At 32.5% G+C, this 24,833-nt stretch overlaps 1 protein-coding gene across 7 annotated transcripts in view; it reads right to left on the bottom strand.

Moving 5' to 3' along the window:
- Fer (FER tyrosine kinase) overlaps nt 1-24,833 on the bottom strand; it is a 415,378-nt gene that overhangs the window by 249,645 nt on the left and 140,900 nt on the right. For all 7 annotated transcript variants that reach the window (XM_021255853.2, XM_013071121.3, XM_021255852.2 and 4 more), the window contains one exon: nt 13,608-13,811. In XM_021255853.2, the coding sequence (XP_021111512.1) occupies nt 13,608-13,811 (204 nt within the window). The remainder of the gene's footprint in view (nt 1-13,607; nt 13,812-24,833) is intronic.

Here is a 24,833-nt window from a genome sequence, read left to right on the forward strand (position 1 = left end):
TTTTTTGGGTACAGAAAAGCTATTGATTTTTGTGTGTTGACCTTATATCCAGCTACTTTCCTGAATTTGGTTATTAAGTCAGAAGAATTTGGTGGAGATCTTAGGGTCTTCTATATAGAGTATCATGTCATTTGCAAATAATGACAATTTGACTTCTTCATTTCCTATCTTTATTCATTTTATTTCTTTCTCTTGTCTAATTGCTTTGGCTAATGATTCCAAAACTATACTGAAAAGGAGTGGTGATGCTGGACATCCTACTCTTCTTCCTGATTTTAGTGTGAAGGATTTCAGTTTTTGACCATTTAGTATGATATTGCCTGTTGGTTTTGCACAGATGGCTTTTATCAGACTGACGTAGAGTCCATCTATTCCAATTTTTTGTAGGGTTTTTATAATAAATACATGGTGGATTTTGTCAAATGCTTTTTCTGCATCTATTGTGATGATCATATGGTTTTTGTCCTTGGCTCTATTAATATAGTATATTACATTTATTGATTTGCATATGTTGTATCATCCCTGCATCCCTGGGGTGAATCCCACATGGACAGGGTGTATGATCTTCTTGATGATCTTCTGCATTCTATTTGCCAGTATCTTATTAAGGACTTTTGCATCTATGTTTATTAGTAAGATTGGCCTATAGTTCTCTTTTTCGGTTGGGTCTTTCTCTGCTTTGGGGATCAAGATGATGCTTGCTTCCAGGAATGAATTTGGGAGTATTGCTTCCCTTTCAATTTCATTGAAGAGTTTAAACAGTAGTGGCAGTAGAGTTCTTCTCTAAATGTCCTGTAGAATTCAGCAGTGAAGCCATCAGGACCCGGGCTTTCTTTGTTGTTAAGTTTTTAATTACATTTTCAATTTTATTGATTGATATTGTGTTGTTTAGAACTTTTAGGTCATCTTCATTCAGCTTTGGTAATTCACAGGTATCTAGGAATCTGTCCATTTCTTCTGTATTTTCCATCTTAGTGGAGTAGTATAGGTTCTGGGAGTAGGTATTGATGATACTCTGGATTTCTGCTGCGTCCACTGTAATTTCATCCTTTCATTCTTAATTTTATGGATTTGGGCCTTTTCTTGCCTCTTTTTCATTAGGTTGGCTAAGGGTTTGTCAATTTTGTTGATTCTTTCAAAGAACCAACTCTTGGCTTCATTGACTTTTCTGTACTATTCTCTTACTCTCCACTGCATTGCTTTCTGCTCTGATATTTATAATTTCCTCCCTTCTATGGGCTTTGGGTTTGTCGTGCTGTTCTTTTTCTAGAAGCGTGAGCTTCAGCATCAGGTTGTTTAATTGAGCTTGCTCTATTTTCCTAATGTGAGTATTCATTGCTATGAATTTCCCTCATAAGACTGCTTTCATTGTGTCCCATAGATTCTGATAGGTTGTACTGGCATTGCCATTTAATTGTAGGAACTGTCTGATTTTTTCTTTAATTTCCTCTGTGACCCATTGGTTATTCAGAAGTGTGTTGTGGAGTTTCCATGTGTTTATGAAATTCTTGCTGTTTCTTTTGCTATTGATCTCCAATTTCATCGCACTATGGTCTGATAATATACAGGCGATAACTTCAATTCCTTTGCACTTACTTAAACATGTTCTATGAGCGAGTATGTGGTCTATTTTGGAGAATGACCCATGTGCATCTGAAAAGAATATGTATTCTGATTTTGTGGGGTGAACACTCTGTAAACATGTTAAGTTCATTTGTTCTAGAGTTTGATTGAGTTCTAGTATTTGGTTGCTTGTTTTTTGTGTAGTTGATCTATCTGTTTGTGACAGAGGGGTATTAAGTTCCCCTACTGCTATTGTATTAGGGCTTATATGATTTTTCATGTCCATTAGAATTTATTTTATATAGTTGGGCGCACTAATGTTTGGTGCATATATATTAGTGATTGTCATCTCTTCCTCATGGATTGTTCCCTTTACAAGGATGTAGTGTATTTCTTTGTCTCTTAATCACGGTTGGTTTGAAATCCACTTGATCTACAAAGAGGATAGCTACTCTTGCTTTTTCTGGGGTTCCTGTCACATGGAGTATTGTTTTCCACCCTTTAACTTTCAGTCTAGGAGTTTCTTTTTGAATTGTGTTTCTTGTGTGCAGCATATTGTTGAGTCTTGCTTCTTGACCCATTCTGCCAGTCTGTTTCTTTTGACTGGTGAATGGAAACCATTTACATTGATGGTTATAACTGATATATATTGACTTGTCCTTGTTGTGACTTTTTGTTTTTGTTGGATTCTTCCCCTTTGCATTTAATTTCTTGTCATGCCTGATGGATTCATTCTGCAGGGCTTCCTGTGGTGTGATTGGAGTCAATAAAGAAACAGGAGAGAGTGCAGCTGACATAAAAAACTGTTCACAGAAGCAATGGCAGAAAACTTCCCAAATAGGGGGAAAGAATTCGACATAAAGATAAGTGAGGCATATAGGACTCCAACTAGCCTTGATCAAAAAGAAAATCTACACATGGGCATATAATAGTTAAGAGTCCAGAAACCCAACAAAAGAACAAAATTCTACAAGCAGTTAAAGAAACAAATCACATACAAAGGAAGTCCATCAGAATCACAGTAGACTTCTCAACACATACCCACAATGCAAAATAAGTGTGGAGTGATGTATTTCAAGCCCTAAAGGAAAACAATCTCCACCCAGATTCATGTACCCTGCAAAACTCTTTTTCAAAATTGATGGAGAAATAAGATACTTTCATGACAAAGAGCACCGTAGGAAATTCATGAATACCAAACCAGCACTCCAAAAAATTTTAAACAATATCCTATGAAGAAACAATGAGGATTATATATGACTTTCTAGGTAAATATTTCTTTTTCATCATATGAGGAACAAAGATGCATTAAAGAGACAGAGTCTATGATGCAGTAAAGAGATTATACTTACTTTAACATTTCAGGATATATGATTAACACAAGGCAATGTTAATTATATATACTTACAGACAATTTGGACAATTGTTAACAAATTGCTTATAGAACTTTTCTACAAAGTAGCTAGACCAGCTGTGATATATTAGCACTGATGTTTAAGAATACTTCACATAGAAGATATGAATATATTTCTGAGCAAGATCTCTCATTATCTCAGTTTATTGACTGGTAAAACACAGATGATCTTTGGGCCTTCTCACAAATAAGAATGAGGACGGACTACATATTAATTTGCAAACCACTTTGCCCAGGATATGGTACATAATACACTTTCAATTACCATACAAACAATAACCCTTTCAAAATTACTCCAAATCTGGATATACAAAAAGAAGCATTTTCAAAGAACACAAGTATAAACTACATTTTCTCAAAAACTAATAATTATCTGTAAATAGCCTAACTATCCCAAAAGGCATTCTTACACGAAAGTGATTAATAAATGAAGACATAAAAGATTATAGAAGTGTAACATGTAATGAGTAATCAAAACAACCACAATAATATTTTAGTCAAATATTGTGTTTCTTCCCTTGTCTTCCTTCAGTCTAACAGCATTTACATCATCATTCTTGAGTATATTTAAGACGTATGATCCAAAAACTAGTGAATGCTGCTGGGAAGTCCCATCTAATATAAAGGTAGACACATAAAAACATGTAGTGTGTTCTTGCCCACCTTAATCATTGAGTCTGGCACTGTACAACTTCTGGCTCTTCCCCAAAATCAAAATGATCATGAAAGGTAAATATTTTAAGTCTATTCAGGACACCATGGTAATGTTGACAGCACAACTAGAAACTCAGAAAAAAGGATTCTAGAACTGCTTAAGATAATGGCAAGATTTATGGAATGACTGTGCTTAAAGGGAGGGGAAATATTTTGAGAGGGCATTAATAGCAATGTGTTTTTTACTATAATAAAATTCCATATATTCACTGTATTTTTAGATCACACCCTCCAATTTACTCCCTCCTCAAGACCTGTTTTGCCATTTAAATTAATTCCTCAGAAGCTATGAGTTATAGCTTCCTTACTGCCTTCCAGTCTTCTATCAAATTTAACTTTTCAATGAGGTTTATTATGACAATACTCAATATCCATTTTCTCATCCCAAATTTTTTACCTTTTCACCTTATTGAATTTTCTCTTCAAAATATATCACTCATCATATATACTTTATTTATTTACCTCTATCAGCACATATCTTACTTATTTATCCTTTTTCATAACCCCTACCCCTGCCAGAATGTACACTCTCTGGGTGATCAATTTATTCATTTGCTTTGATCAGCAAAGTATCCCCACAGTCTAGAACTGTGTGTGGCCCATATTGCCTATATCAATATACATATATGAATGAACGAAACACAGTACATACAAAGTGGCTCTGAATTTAGACAACGTAACTTAGAAATCAACATTTATGCAGTCAAGACATTGATCTACAATGTTGAATAAAAAAATTAATGAGATGAAGTTCACACACAATGAAATTTCAAATCAACCTCTGGTGTCATGTTCTTGTAAAATTCTAAAACACCTCTAAAACTCGAGAACTACTGAATTAAATAGTGGGGATTTTCAGTTTCCCTTTCTTATTGGAATAAAATATCTAATTTTGAATTAAATTATTTTTAAACAATCCCTCTGACCAGTGAAGTTCTGAAAGTACTAACACAATCTAAAACTGAGCAACTCATTTTCTTAAAGATGGAGATACAGTAATGAACCCAAAAATGTTATACAGTTTATGTAAGCAAATGAAAGATCAAGAATAGAACATTCACCAAAACTATTAAGGACCTATTTCTTAATACATGCAAAATTCCAAATTTTACATTTGACCTTCCACAGATCTTGGTAAATTTCTTCTAACTCAGCTGATCTGAAAGCAGGAGTCACATAGAGATGACTTTTTAAAGTGTTCTACACTGCTTTAACAATAATAGAAAGAGTCCAGATTAACTTTTTTTTTTTTTTGGAAACAGGTCTATGTTGTCCAGGATGCCCTGGAATACCTAGACTCAACCAATCTTTCTACTCAGCATCCTCAGACTAACTTTAAAGTTACAGACTAACTTTTAAACAAGAGACTTCTTTTATGAATGCAGGTTGATATAAAAGTTATAAATTTCCACAAATTTCTACACAGATCATTTTGCTATTGCTGTTACATTTTAAAATACTATTTAACATACCATTATGTAAGAAGTATAAATGCAAAATATGTACAACACAATTTTGGATAATAGAAACTACATAGATACATATGATTAGAATATATCCAAAAATCTGAAAGAATTATACTGAACTCATAGAGAGACATTATTATAAATCATAGATTCCATAATACATATTTATGCATTTTTGCCAAAGCATGTATTACTTTTTCAAAACATTTACTACTCTAGAACCTGTTTCTGAGTTATCCTTGTGCTACTTACAAATCACTCATGCAAACAGATGAAAAACATAAAAGTCAGAATCAGATTTTATAGCTATGCATATTTCCAAAGAAATTATTAATAACGAAGGCAGAAAAAATAGAATAAGTACACAAAATAAGAAGGAAATTTAATGAATATATAAGTTGAAATAATATGCCTGAGCAGAGCTCCTGGAAAGAAAATCAATATTCATAGTACAGGACAATAAGCAGACTTAAGAAAAAAAGAAAAATCATTTCTGAAAAGGGCTGAAATAATTTGAATTTTTAAAAGACTAAAGCGCTCCTTTTTTAGTAAATACCTAAAATTAAAAATAAAACAAATGCAAATGGAATGTTGATAATTATAAATAACTATAAATAAATTATAAACTACTAATTAAACCAGTAGACAGGAAGGAGTGAGAATAATATCAGTAACAGTTTAGTATGGCTTATCCTAGTTTACTTTTCTTGATTCTTCAGATTTCACTGGCTCAGACTTAACTGCCCTGAGCTTCTCTGTTAAAAGCATTATTAAAACTTAGTATTTTTCCTTCACAGTATTACTACAATTTATAATTATATAAAGCATGTGTGAGTTATGAATAACTGTGAGCCTCCTCCATAGTCTGTAAGCTCTACTATTATATCCCCGGGCCTTAAATGGTACTCATTCAATTGGTAATTCCTAAAAAATAATATTAATACAGTTGGGGGATGGCTTTGTTTCATTGTTAATAAGGAAATCTTTAAAGTCTCAATTTGTATGGCAAGGGTATAGAAAATTATGCAACAGTTTCATTTTGACTTCAAGTAGTTATTGAATTCCCTTCAATATTTGAAAGGCAAGTTGTAGAATGGAATAAAATAATTCTAAGTACACAAAAATAAGGCCACAAACTTGGAAACAGTTGTTATGCAAAAATACACTGGGAGATAGATCTTTTGCAAATGGGAAGTAGTTAAAACTTGGAAAAAGCCCAATTGCCCATCAACTGGAGACTAGATAAAGATGTAATTTTTTAATAAAATGGAGTACTACTCAGCCATAAAGAATGAGAAACTAAACACATTTATAGCTAAATGGATGCACATTGAGGCCATACTCTTAGTGAAATAAGTAAGACATGTGTAAATACTGAATAGTTTCTCTGATGTGAGAACCTGAAAGTGTAAATAAGGATCAAAATGAATACTAGGTAATGTGAATTAGGAAATAAAGGTCCAAAGGGGAAGGGAAAGTGGTAAGGGTAGGGGGAAGGACAGAAGGGAAAGGAATAAATATCAGAAAAGGAAAAAATGGAAACAAAGTCTTTGTAAATGGTGAGGGGTGGAGGGGTTGAAGGGAGGGCAGGGCAATGGGTAAAAAAATAAGAACCACAATATATTATGTAAAGGTACAAATACCCAATAATGAATGCCAGCATATTGTATACCTAAAATATACCAATAAAATTAATGAAAGAGAAAGAAAAATGAAAAGAGGACCAAGAGTTGGAGGGAAAGGGAAGGGAAGGGTGAAGGGGAAAAAAGAATTAAGATAGATTATGTACATGTGCCAACTCCTACAATTAATATAATCATGATGTACCATAAACATGCACTAATAAATATTTAAATGTTGGATTTTGGGGGGGGGGGCTGCTTGTACTGTAGTACTAGAACTGAACTCAGCACCTTTACAGACAGCTACATTCCTAGCCCCTCTTTTTTATTATCTTATTTTAAATTTTCAGACAGGGTCTTGCTAAATTGCCCAGGCTGGGCTTGATCTTGTAATCCTCCTACCTCAGCCTGCAACAGTGCTAGGACTGCAGGTGTGCACAACCATGCAAAGCCCATTAAACAAAATGTTAAGAGTTCTAATAACTCCCTTAAGACCAACAGCATGAATTTACAAGGTACTTCAAAGAGCTTAGAGTTGTAGCAACAAAAATAAAGTAAATCCGTCTACTGTTTTCATAGACTAAATTCATCACCTCAAAATGAATATAATATATGATAACCAAAAAGTATCTACTGAATAGAGTGTTCACTTAAATAGACTGAGCTATATAATTTCTTATAATTTATTTTTTGATTGCTCCATAATCCTCATACATTCTGAGTTATAATGTAAAGCTTTGGTTCGTCAATGAATACATTGGGTAGTAATCAACTCAGAGAAATTGGCATACCCACTGCCTTAAGCTTTATTTTTTTCTAATGGTGCGTATATTAAAGTTCCTCTTTTCTAATTACTTTGAAATATATAATTCATTACTATGAACTATATTTACCATTCTATACGTAGAACATCAAAACTATTCCCTCCGATCACTCCTCCTCTTTCCTATTCTCTCTGGCCTCTAGGAACCAATATTTTCCCTCAACTTCTGTGACATCAACTTTCTTTAGATTCTACTTGAGACTGAGATCAGTAGTTGAGTTTTTTTGCCTGATTTATTTCACTGAAAGTAATGTCCTTCAGATACACCCATGCTGTCACAAATGGCAAGATTTCCTGCTTTGTTATAGCTGAACAGTACTCCTTAGTTTACACACACCACATTTGCACCTGAGGACGGACATTGTGTTGATGGCAATTATGAACACTGCAGCAATAAACATGGAAATTCAGGTGTCTTTTCAGTACATTGATTTTATTTCCTTGGTTGTATACATAGCACTAGGATTGCTGGATCATATAGTAGTTCTATTTTTCATATTCTAATGAACCTCTATACTCTTCTCTGTAATAGCTGCACTTATTTACATTCCCTCCAATAGTTTATAAGTATTCTTCTTTCTCTGTTTCCTCATCAGCCTTTATTCAGTCTTCTTGATAACAGCCATTCTCACTAGGGTGAGGTGGTACCTCATGCTGTCTCTGATGATCTGCATTTCTCTGATTAGCGATGTTGAATATTTTTTCATACCTACTATATATATATATAATATGTTCTCTGATTCTATAGGTTGACTATTTGCTCTGTTGATTTTTTCGTTTTCTGCTCAGAGCTTCTCATTTTACATTTGTTTTTTGTTTCCTGTGTCTTTTAAGTAATATCCAAAACCTAACTGCCCAGGTCTATATCCTAAAGCATTTCTCTTGCTTCCTAGTAGTTTCATAATTGCAGGCCTTAAATCATGTTGATTTGTAGCTAGTGAGAGATAGGAGTATAGTTTCAATTCTTCTGAAAGTGGATATTCAATTTTTTCACCACATTTATTGAAGAAAATGTTCTTTCCCCATTGTATATTCTTAACTCCTGTGTCAAAACTCATCTAGCTGTAATGTATGGGGTTATTTCTAGGCTCCCTACTATCCGGGCTCCACTCAATTGGATCGGTCTATGTCCTTTTTAAAAATGTCATTACCCACATTGTTTTGATTACTATACAGTAGCTTTGTAGTGCATCTTTAGGTCTGTTTGCCTGATGCTTCCAGCTTTTCATTTTGCTCAAGATTTTTTTGGCTATATATGGACTTTTAGGCTTCCATACAATTTTCAAAATTATTTTTTCTGATGGTGTAAAGAAGGACATTGGTATTTTGATGGGGATTGTGTTGACTCTACAGATCATTTCTGGTACTATGGACTTTAATAATGATTCTTCCAATTCATGAGTATGTGATCATTCCATTAATTTGTATCTTTTTCAATTTCCTTCATCAATGTTTCATAGTTTTCACTATAGAGATCTTTCTTCCACCTCTTTGTTAAATTTGTTCTTAGGCTTGCTTGTAGCTATTGTAAATGGAACTATTTTCTTGATTTGTTTTGCAAATACCTCACTATTAGTATATAGAAATGCAAATATTTTTGTGTGTTGATTTTGCATCCTGCAACATTACTGAATTTATTAGTTCCAATTTTTTTAAGTAATCTTTTGGATTTTCTACACACAAAAGCATGTCATCTGCAAACAAGGACAATATGACTTCCCTCTTCCCAACTGGATTCCTTTATTTCTTTCTCTTGCTAATTGCTCTGGCTAGGACTTCCATTACTATATTGAATAAAAGTGGTAAAAGTGGATATCCTTGTCTTGTTACAGATATTAGAGAAAAGCTTTCCCTTTAAAAGCTTCCCTATTCAGTATGACATTAGCTATAGGTTCATCATGTACAACCTTCACCATGTTGAGGTATATTACTTTTGTATTTAGTCTGTTCATTTTGTTCAAAGTGAGAATGAATTCCATCAAATGTTTTTTATGCATCTATTGAAATGACCATATGGTTTTTGTACTTCATGCTGTTAATGTCTTAGGTGTATCATATTTGTTGATTTGTTTGTATTAAACCATCTTTACATTCCAGGGAAGAGTCCACTTGATTGCAGTGAATGACCTTTTAAATTTACTATTAAATTCAGTTTGCTAATATTTTATTGAAGTTTTGAATCCATGTTCATCAGGGATGGTGGCCTATTCAAGTGGTACCTTAGTTCACAAACTTAATTCATCCCATGATTTTGGGACAGATGGCCATGTTCATATGTGTTCAGGGAAGATGGCTATGGTCATGTTCTTCACCAAATGTAGAGTTAGGATAAGTTAACACCTATCAATTATAACTATCAATACAAATGGTCTCAACTCACCAATCAAAAGAAACAGATTAGCAGAATGGATTGAGAAACAGGATCCAACAATATGCTACATACAAGAAACACAAGAATGTGTGTTCTGTAGCTGTTAGAGGAGACATTCTGTAAATGCTTGTTAAGTTCCTTTGGTCTAATGTATGGTTTAAATCCCATGTTTCTCTGTTCATTTTTCATTTGAATGACATGTCCATTGATTAAAATGGGATGGTATATTCTCCTACTAGTATATTGCTGCAAACTCTCTCCTTTAATATCTACAAACATTTGTTTTATACATCTAACAAGCTAGTTACTTTCACATATTAATTACCACTTCTACTTTTGTGTTACTTTTGTTTACTGCTCCATATCCTTAGGATGGTATAACATAATATAATATGCACAACCATTTCCTGAATGAATTAACAATGCCATTATATAAAGGATTTTTTCTCTAAGTTTTATTTTAAAATATGTATTTTTTTGTCATTTTTAATCATTACCATATGTTAATCTAGATTTCATGGCTTATTCAATAAAGTCTAATTCAGTAGCTTTGTTATTTTTTCATAACTTCTACTAACACCTAACTTGCTAAGTTTTAAGCTCACTTGGAAGACACACCATCCATTTTTCAGTTACACCTCCTTATGGTGCATGAGATGATACTTTCTAAAAATTAGTCTTCAGGAAATGAGTGTGAGATAAATACAAATTTGTACTTCCTGTTAGCATGTCCTATTAATAACATTAAAAGTTCTTTCTGGATTACCTTTTGTTTTATCACACAATATTTTTTTTCTCATTTATAAAAGCAAAAATGTGCTTATATATTTACTTACCAAATGGAACACAAGTTTTTGAATCTCTATAAAAACCTTTCAATACTTATGACCCAAAATATGCAGCTTTAGATACAAACTCTGAACACGGTTTCACATTAAGCAACAAAAACAGGCTAGTAACTATGGAACGGGTTGGTAAATTACACTAGAAATAAACTAGATTCAGAATTCTTAGATATGCTTTTCACAATTAATATGAAGTGTACAGTAAAAAGCATAGTTCTTACTCCTTGAACCAGCTAAAATAGATATTCTCTATTAAAGTGGTAAAAATACAAAACTTGAAAGTGTCTGTGTCCACCTTCATCAATTATAATGTTCACAGAATGCAAATAAGTTTCATACCATGGAAGAAATAACTTTTATACCTATACTAAAACCTCTGAAGTAACTGCCATTGTAGACTGTAGCTGACAACAACATTGGCAAAAATATCATTGTGACTCAAGGAGTATCTTGAACTTAAACACATGAATTCTAAAACGTTGTTTTTTCACTATTTAAATTCCACAAATCCCATGGGAATCAAAAAGAAGTTTTACATTAAGCCTTATAATTACATTTTACTTCTTACAAAGTACATTTGTATTTTTTCTCAAAATTATTAATAAAAAAATGCCTCATGGTTGCATAGCACTTCCCATATTGCAAAGCATATATTCATTGATTTTATTCCCATAAAAACTCCATAGGATATTATACTTATTACTTCCTAAACCACAGAACATGTAAAGTTTAGGGTTGGGACCAAAACATAACTTTTCAGACTCCAAGTTCAATATTATTTTCATTGTTCTTTATTTGGCTATTTATTTTCCTGTTCTCTAAAATCTATTATTACTTTATGTCATCTTGCCTTAGGATACCTGTCATCTCATTTATATATAGCTTCTATAATTTAAAACTGGATTATAAACTCCTTCAGTAGAATATGATAGGCACTCATTAAATATCTACTAATAAATGCCTCCATTCATTGACCCCTTCTAGTTGACAGATATATGAGGGAAAAAGAAGAATTTTAGTTTATAAACAATTAACCTCAAAAAAGATTGGAAAGGAATAAAAAACTTCTCTAAACCATCTAAACTCTGAGTTGCAACTGTTGAAGAGCTTAATGTTATACAGTGAAAGCTCACTAGAATAAAAGCAGGCAGTAGGAAACCTGAGGCATTAACTGATATACAAGTGCTTTCATCTTTAATAGAGATATGTGCAAAATTTTATTGACATAAGGAAGCCAAAATCTTCAACTGTGAATTTAAAATGCTGTCTTATTTTAAAATGTCAATAATCAAAACAAGTGATGATTTTCAAGTTGACTCTTTTCTTTCTGTCTCCAAGAATATTAATTTAGATTTCTCTAGTTACATTTTAAACTCGTAGTAGTAAGAAGGGAAATACTTCAGACTTAATCTGTGATGTATTAAAAAAAAAAAGTAATATTTAGAACTTTAAAACAGAAGGAAATAGTCATATAAACTGTAGTTAACCAGTTTACACTTATGATCTTTCCTTCTGTACTGCCAACATGGTCAACACAATGGGTTATCTATATCCACAATTTAAAGGCACATACAAGTAAGAGTTTGTCAAGGAAATAAAGACCAACCTAGCATTAGAAACAGGACAGTTTTTCAAACAATAGACCTCATGTATGAAAGTTGGCAAATATGATTATCAAGTGGAAGTTTGAATACTATGCATAGTTAACAAAAAATATCAAAATTGTAACACACTTTAATGGACTTTTTCTTTTTAACCCATTTGAATGGCATTCGTTTTCATTTAGCTATAATTACTAGATGTGAATATGCTAAATACTACTGAATCATACACTTTCAAATCTTATGGTATATGAATTTCACCTCAAAAACATGTATACATTATATACATATATTTATATTTGTTACCAATAATATATGTACTATGTTGCTAAATTACAAGAAAAAAAAACTATCCATTTCATTTAGTGATCATGGCTCAATCTTTCTCTAAGACAATTAGTCTCTCTCATCTCTGGACACAAACCAAAATCCCATGGACAGTCACCTTGAGAACACATCACATGTAAAATAATGGAAGTGAAAAATGACAGAGGCATCGATTCTTTCGAATGCCAAAATATTCCCATTAAAAATATCTCAATGAGTAAAAGCAAAAGTTTTGAAAGTACTCTTCATCTGGTTAGTGTTCTATAAAGAAAACACAGCAAATAAAGAGATTACTATGTCAATACTCAACTTTAAAAAATAATATAGCATTAAAATAAGCAATGTGAATAGATTTTTTTAAATTTTCACCAAAGGAAAAAAATATCCTTAATAAATCATAAGAGTAATTCAACTGCTATTTTTCCACTTATTAAGGAATTTCATTATCATTATTCAATAAACTCTTTCTTCAAAATGTCTCATGGCACCATTTTGAAAGTATTTCAAGGGACATTCTCAAAAGTACATAGTTTATAACCTGAAATTTCCCTTGAAAAAGAAATTATATTCATGTTTTAATTTTTTATTTAAAATAACTTTACTGTTCAATATATTTTAAATACTGATATATTTAAGTTATAAATTATAAAAACTATTTTAATGTAAAATATTAAAAATGCGTATTTCCTTATTGGGCTTAACATAGTAGTCAATTTTGAAGCATTATATTCAAGGGATTGCCAAAACAATAACTGCTAAACTTTAAGTGTTGCAGACCATAAATCGTTTCTCCTAACATTACAATTAATACCACAATGAACTACATCAAAATATACATTAAAAACTAGACTGGAAACGTACATCAACAAATTGTATGATAAAGTGTCTCCTTTGTCCATCAGAATATACAGAAAGGACATATTCACCAGGTTTCCCATGACTCTCTCGCACCAAGAAGTCTCCTTGTTGTTTTAACAGTTCTTGGGCTTCTATTCTGGGAATTGCACCATGGTACCAGTCATGGTCCGCCAGGGGCTTCTCACTCACGGTGATCACGTCAGAGAACTGAACAAACAGTTGTTAGAAAGTACATTAGAGAAAATAATGGGTTTTTCCAGGTAAAATTCATAGTAATTACAAGTAATTCTTACATAAGTTCCTCCCTGTCTTTGCCCACTTAAAAACTATATTAATAAAGCTGAAATTTTCATGATTTTTAAAGAAAGTATCTTCTGGAGTGGCAGAAATACCTATCTTTCAATACTGTTTTTTCCTCAATTTACCATATACAGTTACATACAGTATTAGCATTTAGAGTTAGCATTATAGTTTCATTCACCATATCACAAAATTAATCTATATATTAAAATATATTAACCAGAATAATTACAAAGAAAATGGAGTACTGTCAGGTAAATTTATCGTAAAAATAACTATTTAAAAAGTTTGTTTCTTTTCCTGGAATAAACATTTGATCACAGGCTGTGAACTGTCCAACTTCATATATTCCAGGAGCACTAGCTCAGGTTCATTTTCTGTCTCACTGAATCTCTTCTCACTCATCTTTGACTTCCTTTACTATTACCTCTGCCACATGGCTGGTCTCCTCTTGCATAGCAATGGTAGATAAAGCCTTTGAGAAATAGATCACTGAAAACCACCAACATGCAATTACTAATGCATGCAAAACCAGGGGATAATTATTAAGTGATGGACACAGAAGAAAAAGCAAATTATCCATTATTTTAGGAGATCAAATGCTTACACCAACTAGCAGAGATAATTAAGAGCTGACTATATCATATATTTTCTGATCACAAGTGAAAAGTTTTATTGTTGTATTACATTTGCCCCCAGGAACTAAACTAATATAGATGATAAGAGTACTTTATAATTAAGTTACAATAATGTGCACTGCTTCTTAAGGTTCACAAGATACAATAAGCATAACGCTTCAGAAGATGCATTTAGTTTAATTTATAAACAAAAAGTCAGGATTAGTAACAAATATCATAGTTTAAATCTGAAATGTCCCCCAATGGCTTATGTGTTGAGTCTTGAGTGTGTGGCACACTTTAGAGGTGGTAAAACTTTAGTAGGTGGGACACAGTAGAAAGAAGTTAGTTCACTGGGGTGTGTCCTTGGAGGGGATACCAGGATCCAAAGCTCTTACAGGCTCTGCCTTTTTGCCACTGGCTTAGACAAGGTGAGGTGCTACTCTACCATGTACTTCCAACATGATATACTATGCTGCCACAGGCCCAAAAGCAATGGAGCCAATGAACCATGGGCTGAAATCTCTGAAACAATGAGACAAACTTTTCTCCCTATAAGCTGTTCATCTGTTATTTTTTACAGTGACATAATGCTTACCAATACATTAAATAAAGGTAAATATTCACTTATGGGATATTATAGGCTGACAGACATAATACATATTTACTTGGAGTAAATGAAAATTAGTTTTGAACACAGCCTTCAATACATTTGTGCCACTGAAGAGAAATCCAAATGTTACTGTTCCATGACCCATCTCATGTTATATAAAATTCATTTTGTTGGTTAAAAAAAAATGTAAAGACCCACACAAACCTTACAAAAGTGTACACTTTCATTTTTACTTCTTCCAATTACGACATTTTCTCACTTTTAAAATTATATACATTATCCCCATCACCACACAGGAGGTGAGCCGCTCCCAGCACACAAGAGGAGGCTTCTGGGCCACCATACCATCCCCACAAGCACACTGGAGGTGAGCCGCATGGGCACCAGCAACACTACCCCATACGCCCCACCCCCAGCCCCGTTAAAATGAGAAGACATCTAAACAAGTCTCAAAACCAGACTTCCAGATCACCTGCAGTAACCCCAAAGGGAAACAAGATGGAACACTCTGATACTCAACCACCTGGACTCCCTGAACTAGCAAAAAAAAGAGGATCTGGAAAAAATGAAATCAGAAATAATTTCTCAGATAACAGCAGAGATTGTGCTCATAGTGCAAGACATGATTAATAAATCTAGAGAGGGGCGCAGGAACACGATGGAATCCCAACACAGGAAACAAATGGAATCCATAAAACAGATTCAAACAGATTTCCAGGAAATTAAAAACTCAACTGAAAGTCTACGCAGCAGAATGAGCCAAGGTGAGGACATAATTTCAGATATAGAAGATAAGATTGCAATTAGTGACCAGGAAAAGAAAAATTGCTTTAAAATTGTAAAGGAACACGAGAAATCAATCATCCAGGTGCTAGACGATGCAAAGAAGAATAATGTAAGACTGACTGGAGTCAATGAAGAAACAGGAGAGAGTGCAGATGACATAAAAAAACCTGTTCACAGAAGTGATGGCAAAAAACTTCTCAAGCAGGGGAAAAGAATTTGACAGACAGATAAGTGAGGCATATAGGACAGCCACTAGTTTTCATCAAAAAAAATCTACACATAGGCATGTCATCATTAAGATTGCAGAAACCAAAAAGAAGAACAAAGTTCTACAAGCAGTTAGAGAAAAGAAACAAATCATATACAAAGGAAAGCCCATCAGAATCACAGCAGACTTCTCAATGCAAATCCTCAAGGCAAGAAGAGCTTGGAGGGATGTATTTCAAACCCTAAAGGAAAACAGCCTCCAACCCAGATTGACGTACCCTGCAAAACTATCTTTCAAAATTGATGGAGAAATAAGATACTTTCATGACAAAGAGCACCTCAGGAACTTCATGAATAGCGAACAAGCACTCCAAAAAATTTTAGACAAGATCCTAGGAAAAGACAACGAGTATCACAACCCCAGGAAGCCCGGCAGAATGAATCCGTCTGGTGCAACAAGAAATTAAACACAAAGGGAAAGAATCCAACAAAAAGAAAAAGTCATTACAATGATAAGTTAATATGTATGAGTTATAACCATCAATGTTAACGGTCTCAATTCACCAATCAAAAGAAATAAGACTGACAGAATGGGTCAAGAAGCAAGAAACATATTTAATTCAAAAAGAAACTCATAGTTTGAAAGTTAAAGGGTGGAAAACAACTCTACTCCATGTGACAGGAACCCTAAAATATGCTGCATACAAGAAACATATGCTGCATACAAGAAACATATTTAATTCAAAAAGAAACTCATAGTTTGAAAGTTAAAGGATGGAAAACAACTCTACTCCATGTGACAGGAACCCTAAAAAAAAAAGCAGGAGTAGCTATCCTCTTTGCAGATCAAGTAGATTTCAAACGAAAATCTGAAACACTCCGGTCCCAAGAATTTCATATAAGGGACACTCAACTTGTATGTACAAATCTACTGTAAACATGTGCTTTCATTCCTCTCAAGTAAAAACTTAAGAACAGGACTATTGGTTCTTAACAGTAATACGAGAAATTTCTATATTGTTTTCCAAAATGGTTTTATCATTTTACATTCACATTAGCAGTATTAGAAAGTTCTAACTGGTTCACATATAAGCTGACATTTGTTCGTTTACAACTTTTAACTTCATCTCCCTAATGAGTGTTTAATTCAATCTTATTATTGTACTGATTAGTATTTTTCTGATTCTAGTGTTGCACACCTTTCTTTGTGCTGTACTGGCTATTTATCTTCTTCTGATGTCTACTTTTTAATTGGGTTGTCTATTAATGAGATATAAGAGTTCTTTATATATTCTGGTCATAGGTTATATGCATTGTAAATATGGTCTGTTTAAGGACTACTTTTCATTTTCACGATGTCACTTAAAGTTCTAAATTTTGATGGAATCTCATTTATCAATTTTTTTCTTTTATACATCATGTCTTTTGTATCTAGGTAATTCTTGCCTACCCTAAATTCATAAACATTTTCCCTTATAATTTCTTCTTAAAGTTTTATACTTTTAGGCTTTCTTATTTAGGTTCATAGATCCCTTGAAGTTATTTTCATGTATGGAAATATAGGGTTGAGGTTAATTTTTTATATACGGATACCAGGTGTTCTGGTGCCATTTGCTGAAAACACTATGTCTTCCTCAGCTCTTGAATTGAGTTTATATTCTATAAAATGCTAATGTTAAATAATCTTTCAAAACTCAGTGGACCATATATGTGTGGTTCTATTTCTAGATTCTCTGTTTTATTCCAATGATCTATATGTCTTTCCTTAAACCAACACTGTCTTGTTTACTGTAGCTTTAGAAGTTTTAAAATTAGGTACTAAACATCTTCCAACACTGTTTTTATTTGTTTTTTGTTTTTTGTTTTTTAACTTCTCTAGGTCCTGTGTACTCCTACATAACTTTTAAATTTCAATATCCAATTCTTCATTTATAGCAAGTATACATAGACCTGAATTTTTATATATACCTTGTGTTTTCTAATCCTGCTAAATTCAAATACAAGTTCTAGGGGCTCCTAGAGATTTCTTAATATTTTCTCTGCACATGATCATTTCATCAACATATAAAGACTTTACTTCTACTTTGCCAATTCTATGCTATTTGTTTATTTTTATTGCCAGACTATTTTGGTTTGGGCCTAGGTTTCAAAGTTTAATGGACAGATGAAGAGTAGGCATATATGCCCTTGTTCCCCACTTTAGGAAGAAAGCATTGCATCATCTCCATTCATAGAAAGAGTTTTTGTTGGAAGTATGGAGTACATGTCTTTGTTCTGTTGAGAAGGTTCTGTTCTACTCCTAGTTTCCTGATAGCTTTTACCATGAACAGCTGTAGAATTTAGTCCAATACTCTTTCTCCAACTAGTGACAGGATCGTATGGCTTTCTCCTTTCCTCTGTTAAAATGATGACTTTTGGGGGTGGATCTTCCAATGCTGAACCAACACTGCCATCCCTATAACAAAACCACTTTCTACATACTGCCAGATCTGACTTCTAAGAGTTTGTTTTGTTAAACAAATTTCTATCTATGTTCATACTTTTTTCTTCTATTATCTTTATCCAGTTTTAGGATTAGGACAATGTTGATTTCCTAAAATGAGGGGAGAAGTGTTCCTTCTTTTTTCTGCTTTAATTGTTTGATATAATTTATCAGTTAAAATGTTTATGAGCTTGCTGTTGTCATATAGGTAGGTTTTCAAGATAGGAATATACTTTCTTTAATAGGTGCTATTCAAATTTTATATTTCCTCCAGAGTTAGTTTCATTAATTTGTCTTCCAAGGTACTTCTTAGAAGTTGTCAAATTTATTTCAAAAAAGATTTTTGTAATATGCTTTCTATATCCTTGTAAATTCTGTAAAATCTGTGGTAATGTCTCCTAGATCTTAATATTGTAATATTAAAAATGTATAACTGATACTGTGTAATAGGAAATAAAGGTCTAAAGAAGCAGGGGAAGTGGGAGGGGTAGGGGAAAGGAAAAAAGGGAAAAGAAAAAATATGAGAAGAGGGAAAAAATGGAAACAAGGTCTTTGCAAATAGGGAAGGGTGGGCAGGGGAAGGGGAAAAAAATAAGAACCAAGATACTCATGTAATAGTACAAGATCCCAATGCTGAGTGTAACTGTATTTTATACCTAAAATATACCAATAAACTTAATGGGAAAAAAATTATATACATCACATAACTGTATGTGGAATATTTTATAAATGAGATAAGCCTTTTTCTTTTAGTACTAATTATGAGGAATGCAAGTCAAATAAATTTGAGCAGATTCCCAAAATGGCTTTAAAGAACAAATTATATAGTGAAGCTGTCACAACTACAAAAGGTAAATACTGCTTTTAAAAATAAACACACAAAAAAATAAACACACAATCTATTCAAAATTAACTTTTGTATACAAAAACTAGTTGTTTACACTTTTTTAAGGTAGTCAAAATAATCAAATATTTCTTTTTTAAAATCTTTACTATAATAGAAATATTTCCAAGTCTTCCAATAGCAAAGGTACTTGAATATAAAAATTCATGGTAACATCTTTGCAAAGATATTTTTATCACTGTTTCAAAAAGAACTACGTAACAGGACAGCATCACAAGCAAGGATGTCATGTGCTTGATTTCTTATCAAAGCCAACCTATCCTTCCAAATCTGCATTTATTTGGAGCTGAAAGAATGTAGAACCTAGAGAATTCACTAAGACTAAAAGGTGTTTGAAAGTAAAAAAAACTTCAAGGGGCCGGGGATGTATCTCAATGGTGCTGTGTCTGCCTGGCAAGCACAAGGTCCTGAGTTTGATTCCTCATACCAGAAAAAAAAAGTAAAAAAAAGTTCAGCAAACACTCAAGAAATTTATTTAAATATTTTAAGATGATAAATGTATTTAGGGAAAAAAATCTAAGTTTTGTGTTTTAATTTTTAAAAAGAAGTAAGTAGGAAGGAACCTATATTGCTATGTTACTGAGATTAACTCCAAGTCTATAGGTTTATTACTTTTTCGGGGGGGAGGGCTACAGATGGGATGTTCAGATATTTGTTTTTCTCTATCCCCCTAGACAATACTATTATGAAATTTAGTTTGAATTTATTGTGAATACATGTCTGTACACATCTTTTGTAACACACATACATGTGGAATCATCACATATATCTCCAGCCTGGGTCTATTACATCTTTAAATGACTTCTTTGGAAACACTAAAAGGGATATTTTTAATATGATTTAATTTAAATTCTAATAAAATTTTTCATGATTGATAGTAGAAGAATTTAGAATGTATCAACAAGAAAATCCAATATTAAGAGAGCTTATAATGTCACCAAAAATAAAAGGGTTTGTACCTCGAAAATCCATCTTTATGAGCCTGGGAAAAGATTATTAGTATGTTTACATATATGTTCTTACATATGTTCACACATGTTTTTACATATATGTTATTAGTATATGTTTACTGGGGAAAGATTATTAGTATATGATAAAAACTACAATCATCAAGGGGACTTGGTACATATACAATTTTACATCTTGATCATTTTTACTCCCCCTCCCCACTGCTCTTCCTTCTTCCTCCTACCTGGGATCCCCTTCCCATCTCCACAGAGTCTACCACTTTTCTACTATCTCCCTTTTAATTTGCTCTTTAAGTTACTTATATTTTGAATTTATCATACAAAGAAAGTATGTGATATTTAGCCTTCCGTGTCTAATTTATTTCACTTAGTATTATGGTCTCAAGATTCATATATTTCCAAAAAATGACTCAAATTAACTTTACTTATGGCTGAGTATTAGTCCATTGTATATGTTTACCACACTTCGCTCTAATCATCTGCTGACAGGCGTATATGCTGGTTCTATAATTTAGTTGTTGTGAAGTGTGCTGCTATAAACATGAGCACGCATGTATTACTACAATATGGTAACTTTCACTCTTTGGGGAAGATTCCTAGAAGGGGTAGAGCTGGGTCAAAGAGAATGTCTATTTTTGGTTTTTTAAAGAATCTCCATACTAATTTACATTCTGGTTGTATAAATATACATTCCCACCAACAATGTAGAAGGGTTCATTTCTCCAATGGGGGAAGATTTTTCCTGGGAGGTAAGTTATCTAAGATTTTTGCCAACCATATAGGGGATTGAAACTCTTCATTTCTAAAGCTACAGTTAACCTAAAATAGTTAATAAAATAAATGTTCCTAACTGATTGGGGTAGTCATTTCGTTATTTTATGAGGTCTTATTCTTTTTTTTTTTGTATTAAATTCTTTCATTGGTACATTGTAGGTATACAACACAATTACATTTCTCATTGGGAATTGTACCTTTATATAATGCATCTTGGTTCTTATTTTTTCCCCATTCCTAGCCCTCCCTTCATGCCCTCCACCCTTCCCTATTTATAAAGACTTTATTTCCATTTTGTCCATTTCTCAGCATTTTTCCTTTCCCTTCTTTCCTTTCCCCTGCCCCCCCCCACTGCCCTTACCCCTTTGGACCTTTTCTTCCTGTTTTACATTATCGATTATTCATTCTAATCATTGGTACATTTTAGTTATACAATATAATGACATTCATCATTAGAAATTTGCACCTTTACATAGTCTCTCTTGGTTCTTATTTTTCACCCTTGCCCAGCCCTCCCTTCAACCCCACCAGTCCTCCCTATTTACAAAGATTTTGTTCCTATTTTTCCATTTTCTCATATTAATCCCATTCCCTTCTATCCTTTCCCATAGCCCTCCCACCTCCCTCCCCTTTGCCCCTTTTCTTCCTATTTCACATTAACGAGGTCTTATTCTTAAAAAGTATTCTATTAAAAACATACTGGGTTTAATGAAGTAAAGAAATTTATTTGCATGAAGAGGTAAGAAGGAAGTACTAGAAAAAGAAAGTATTTTTTCCATAGGAAAAAAAGGTCATTTTCTTTCCTTACAGTTTTTAAGTATCTAAATGAAGATTTGTATGCCTTTATCAAAAATGTGAGTAACACGATGAATTTCTTTTGGAGAGGTAAAAAGAAAAGTTTCAGGGAAAAAAAAACCCAAGGTGTATATACTATTAAAATAGTGCATACTATTAAAAACATCCAAATAACAAAATAATAACACAAAAAATTAGAATAAAACATCATGGAAAGTATGTAAGTAAATCTCTTACTGAGTGAGATTGAGCAACCAAATAAAATTTAAACACATTTAAAAATTTTTTATGAATTTTAGTAACTATACAAAGGGCATTTGTCTTTTCTTGCATCAATTTCATTATTAATAGTAAAAGTAATATATTATTCCAAGTCTAGTTCAGTAAACATGAGGTTAACTACAAGTCACAGGATTCTAAATATTTCTAAAAAGATTTCATAAGAGCCATTTAATTTTAAAGCTATATATCATTTGGAAATTTTAGGAGAAGAGTCTGTATGTCACATAGTAAAAAGTAAGAGTCACCAAATGTTCACAAAAAGTGGAAAATACCTGGTCAACTGAATAGAAGTGTGCCTGATGGTAGTCAAATCTATTTTCAGTGAAAGGGAGATGTAATCCCAAGTATAAAAAGTGTATTATAGATTATTTAGAGTTTGATACTTGAACACAAAATGATTCATATAAAATGAAAACAAAAAATGTTCTTCTTGCCAGTTTTTTCCAAATTTCTAAATTTACATTTAAATTTATTGAATGAGTTAATAGTTAAAAAATAGATAACTATTTTAGATATTTGGTCTCCAGGATCATTTGCATCCAGGCTGACAAACAGGATGTAAATTAATTAAGACAGTGGCTCTATCTTGATTAGCAAAGGATTATCTGTAATTCTATACTTTTTTTGAAATAAAGTATAATTAGTAATTTCTTAATCTGCTGAGATCATTAACCAAAACAAAGACACTGTATCTAATGTTTACTTTTCACAATAAAACTAGCAACAAAATTCTTACTCATAAATTTCTTAACTATTTTTTGTACTACTTGAGAATTTCAGTTTGTTTACTTATTGGCAAATGATAAAGCTGTTCTCTAAAATGGTGACTATAAAAAATGAAGATGCCAATCACAAATTAGCATTCACATACAAATCTTTCTCTGATTTTATTAAACAAAGATAGAGAAATAAGACACTCAAATATTACCTATGTCTACAACTTCTCATTTTCTAGATTGCCCTTTTGTGTACCTTCTCGCATAAGAGATACTATCTTTACAACATATAAACTTTCATTTCTGGTCTAACAATTCTGCTTCCTTTAATACCTTCTGGTTTCCTCTCACAATAACTATAGTCAGAGTTACTATCATATCACACATTCCAATTGAAACTATTACCAGATCATCACAATGAATCAGTATTCAATCATGTTTCAATAAATTTAAACATTTACATCAGTTTGGGATTGCCCTGCAGAACACAGTATCAGACTAATATGATCTGTGTACTTGTGTTAAGCATTTGAATAAATAGAATTGGTCTTTCACAGTAAAAATTATAGAAACTCAACTCCACTATCCCCTTCTTGGAAATTATGTACTGTAATGCAAGTGACTCAAATCATGCAATTCAGAGAATAATATTTAACTTTCTTAAACATAATTAACTATATAGAAGAATTTAGTGTATAGCTGTGATATAATGCAAAAAAACCCTATTTTTTCTTCTTTCTTTCTAAATTTTAGTTACTAGGGGAAAATGTATACTAATACCTTATTTCAATAGAACTAAAGTTTAAAATATATAATATTTAACTTGAACTAAGCATGTTTTGTTAAAGGAAATTCCAGGTTACTCTGCTAGACTCAAAGGTGAACACTGAAAAATACAAGTAGTTTGTTACATATGAAAATAAGTACATTGCCCTATGCTGATGGGGAATGTTGTTATTATAATACTGACATTAAAACTGATATACAACTTAAACATAGCTGAAGAACAATTTTCTCAAAACCCAGTAAACAAATTATATCATTGATATTACTATATATAAAAAGAAGCAAATATTTGCAATATTTTAATTTTCTAAATTCTAGTTCAAAATACTATAATTTCAAAATTAATATCTGTCAATACAAAAAAATGAATTTAAGGAGTCAGAGTTGAATAATAAGGGTTTTGGGGTGGATGTTTAAAGAACAAATAACAAATCATTTGGATATGCTTTTTGGTTTTAAAGAACATTTTCAAAAAGTGCTTCTATTAGAAGAGCATTATATATTCCACATATGAATGATACAACCAATATTCACAAGCAGCTGTGGAAATAGGGGCTTGCTCAGCCACTTATGGTATAAATTCTGGAGTACAGAGATGGCCCTGAAGAAAGGGCAGCATTCTTGACATCACTAGAACAGATTTCATTAAATATAATATGACTCAAAGACTTCCAACTCAAATGGCTCCCCATAATTGCCAGTAGGTTTTCAAAGGGTCCAATTAATACTGTCCAACATCTCTAGTCTTGCCTTCAAAAGCAGTCTCTAAGAAAGAGTTCTCAATGTAAAATTACAACCTTCTCCAGATGGGAAGATGCTAGATGTGGAGCTTATCTCAGTGCTCAGAGATGGTAATGATAGGTTATTTAGCTCTGTTAGTATAACAACAACAAAAAAGAGGCACCTGCTTAAAGCTGATATAACAATAAAAATACTATCCTAATAATATGAGTAAATATTAAACACCTGATCTATCAAACACAATATACAAACAATAAA

This window comes from Heterocephalus glaber, unplaced genomic scaffold (genome assembly GCF_053883595.1).
Source record: "Heterocephalus glaber isolate CG9 unplaced genomic scaffold, H.glaber_assembly_v1.0 deba00001465, whole genome shotgun sequence".
In the NCBI taxonomy this organism is placed as follows: Eukaryota; Metazoa; Chordata; class Mammalia; order Rodentia; family Bathyergidae; genus Heterocephalus; species Heterocephalus glaber.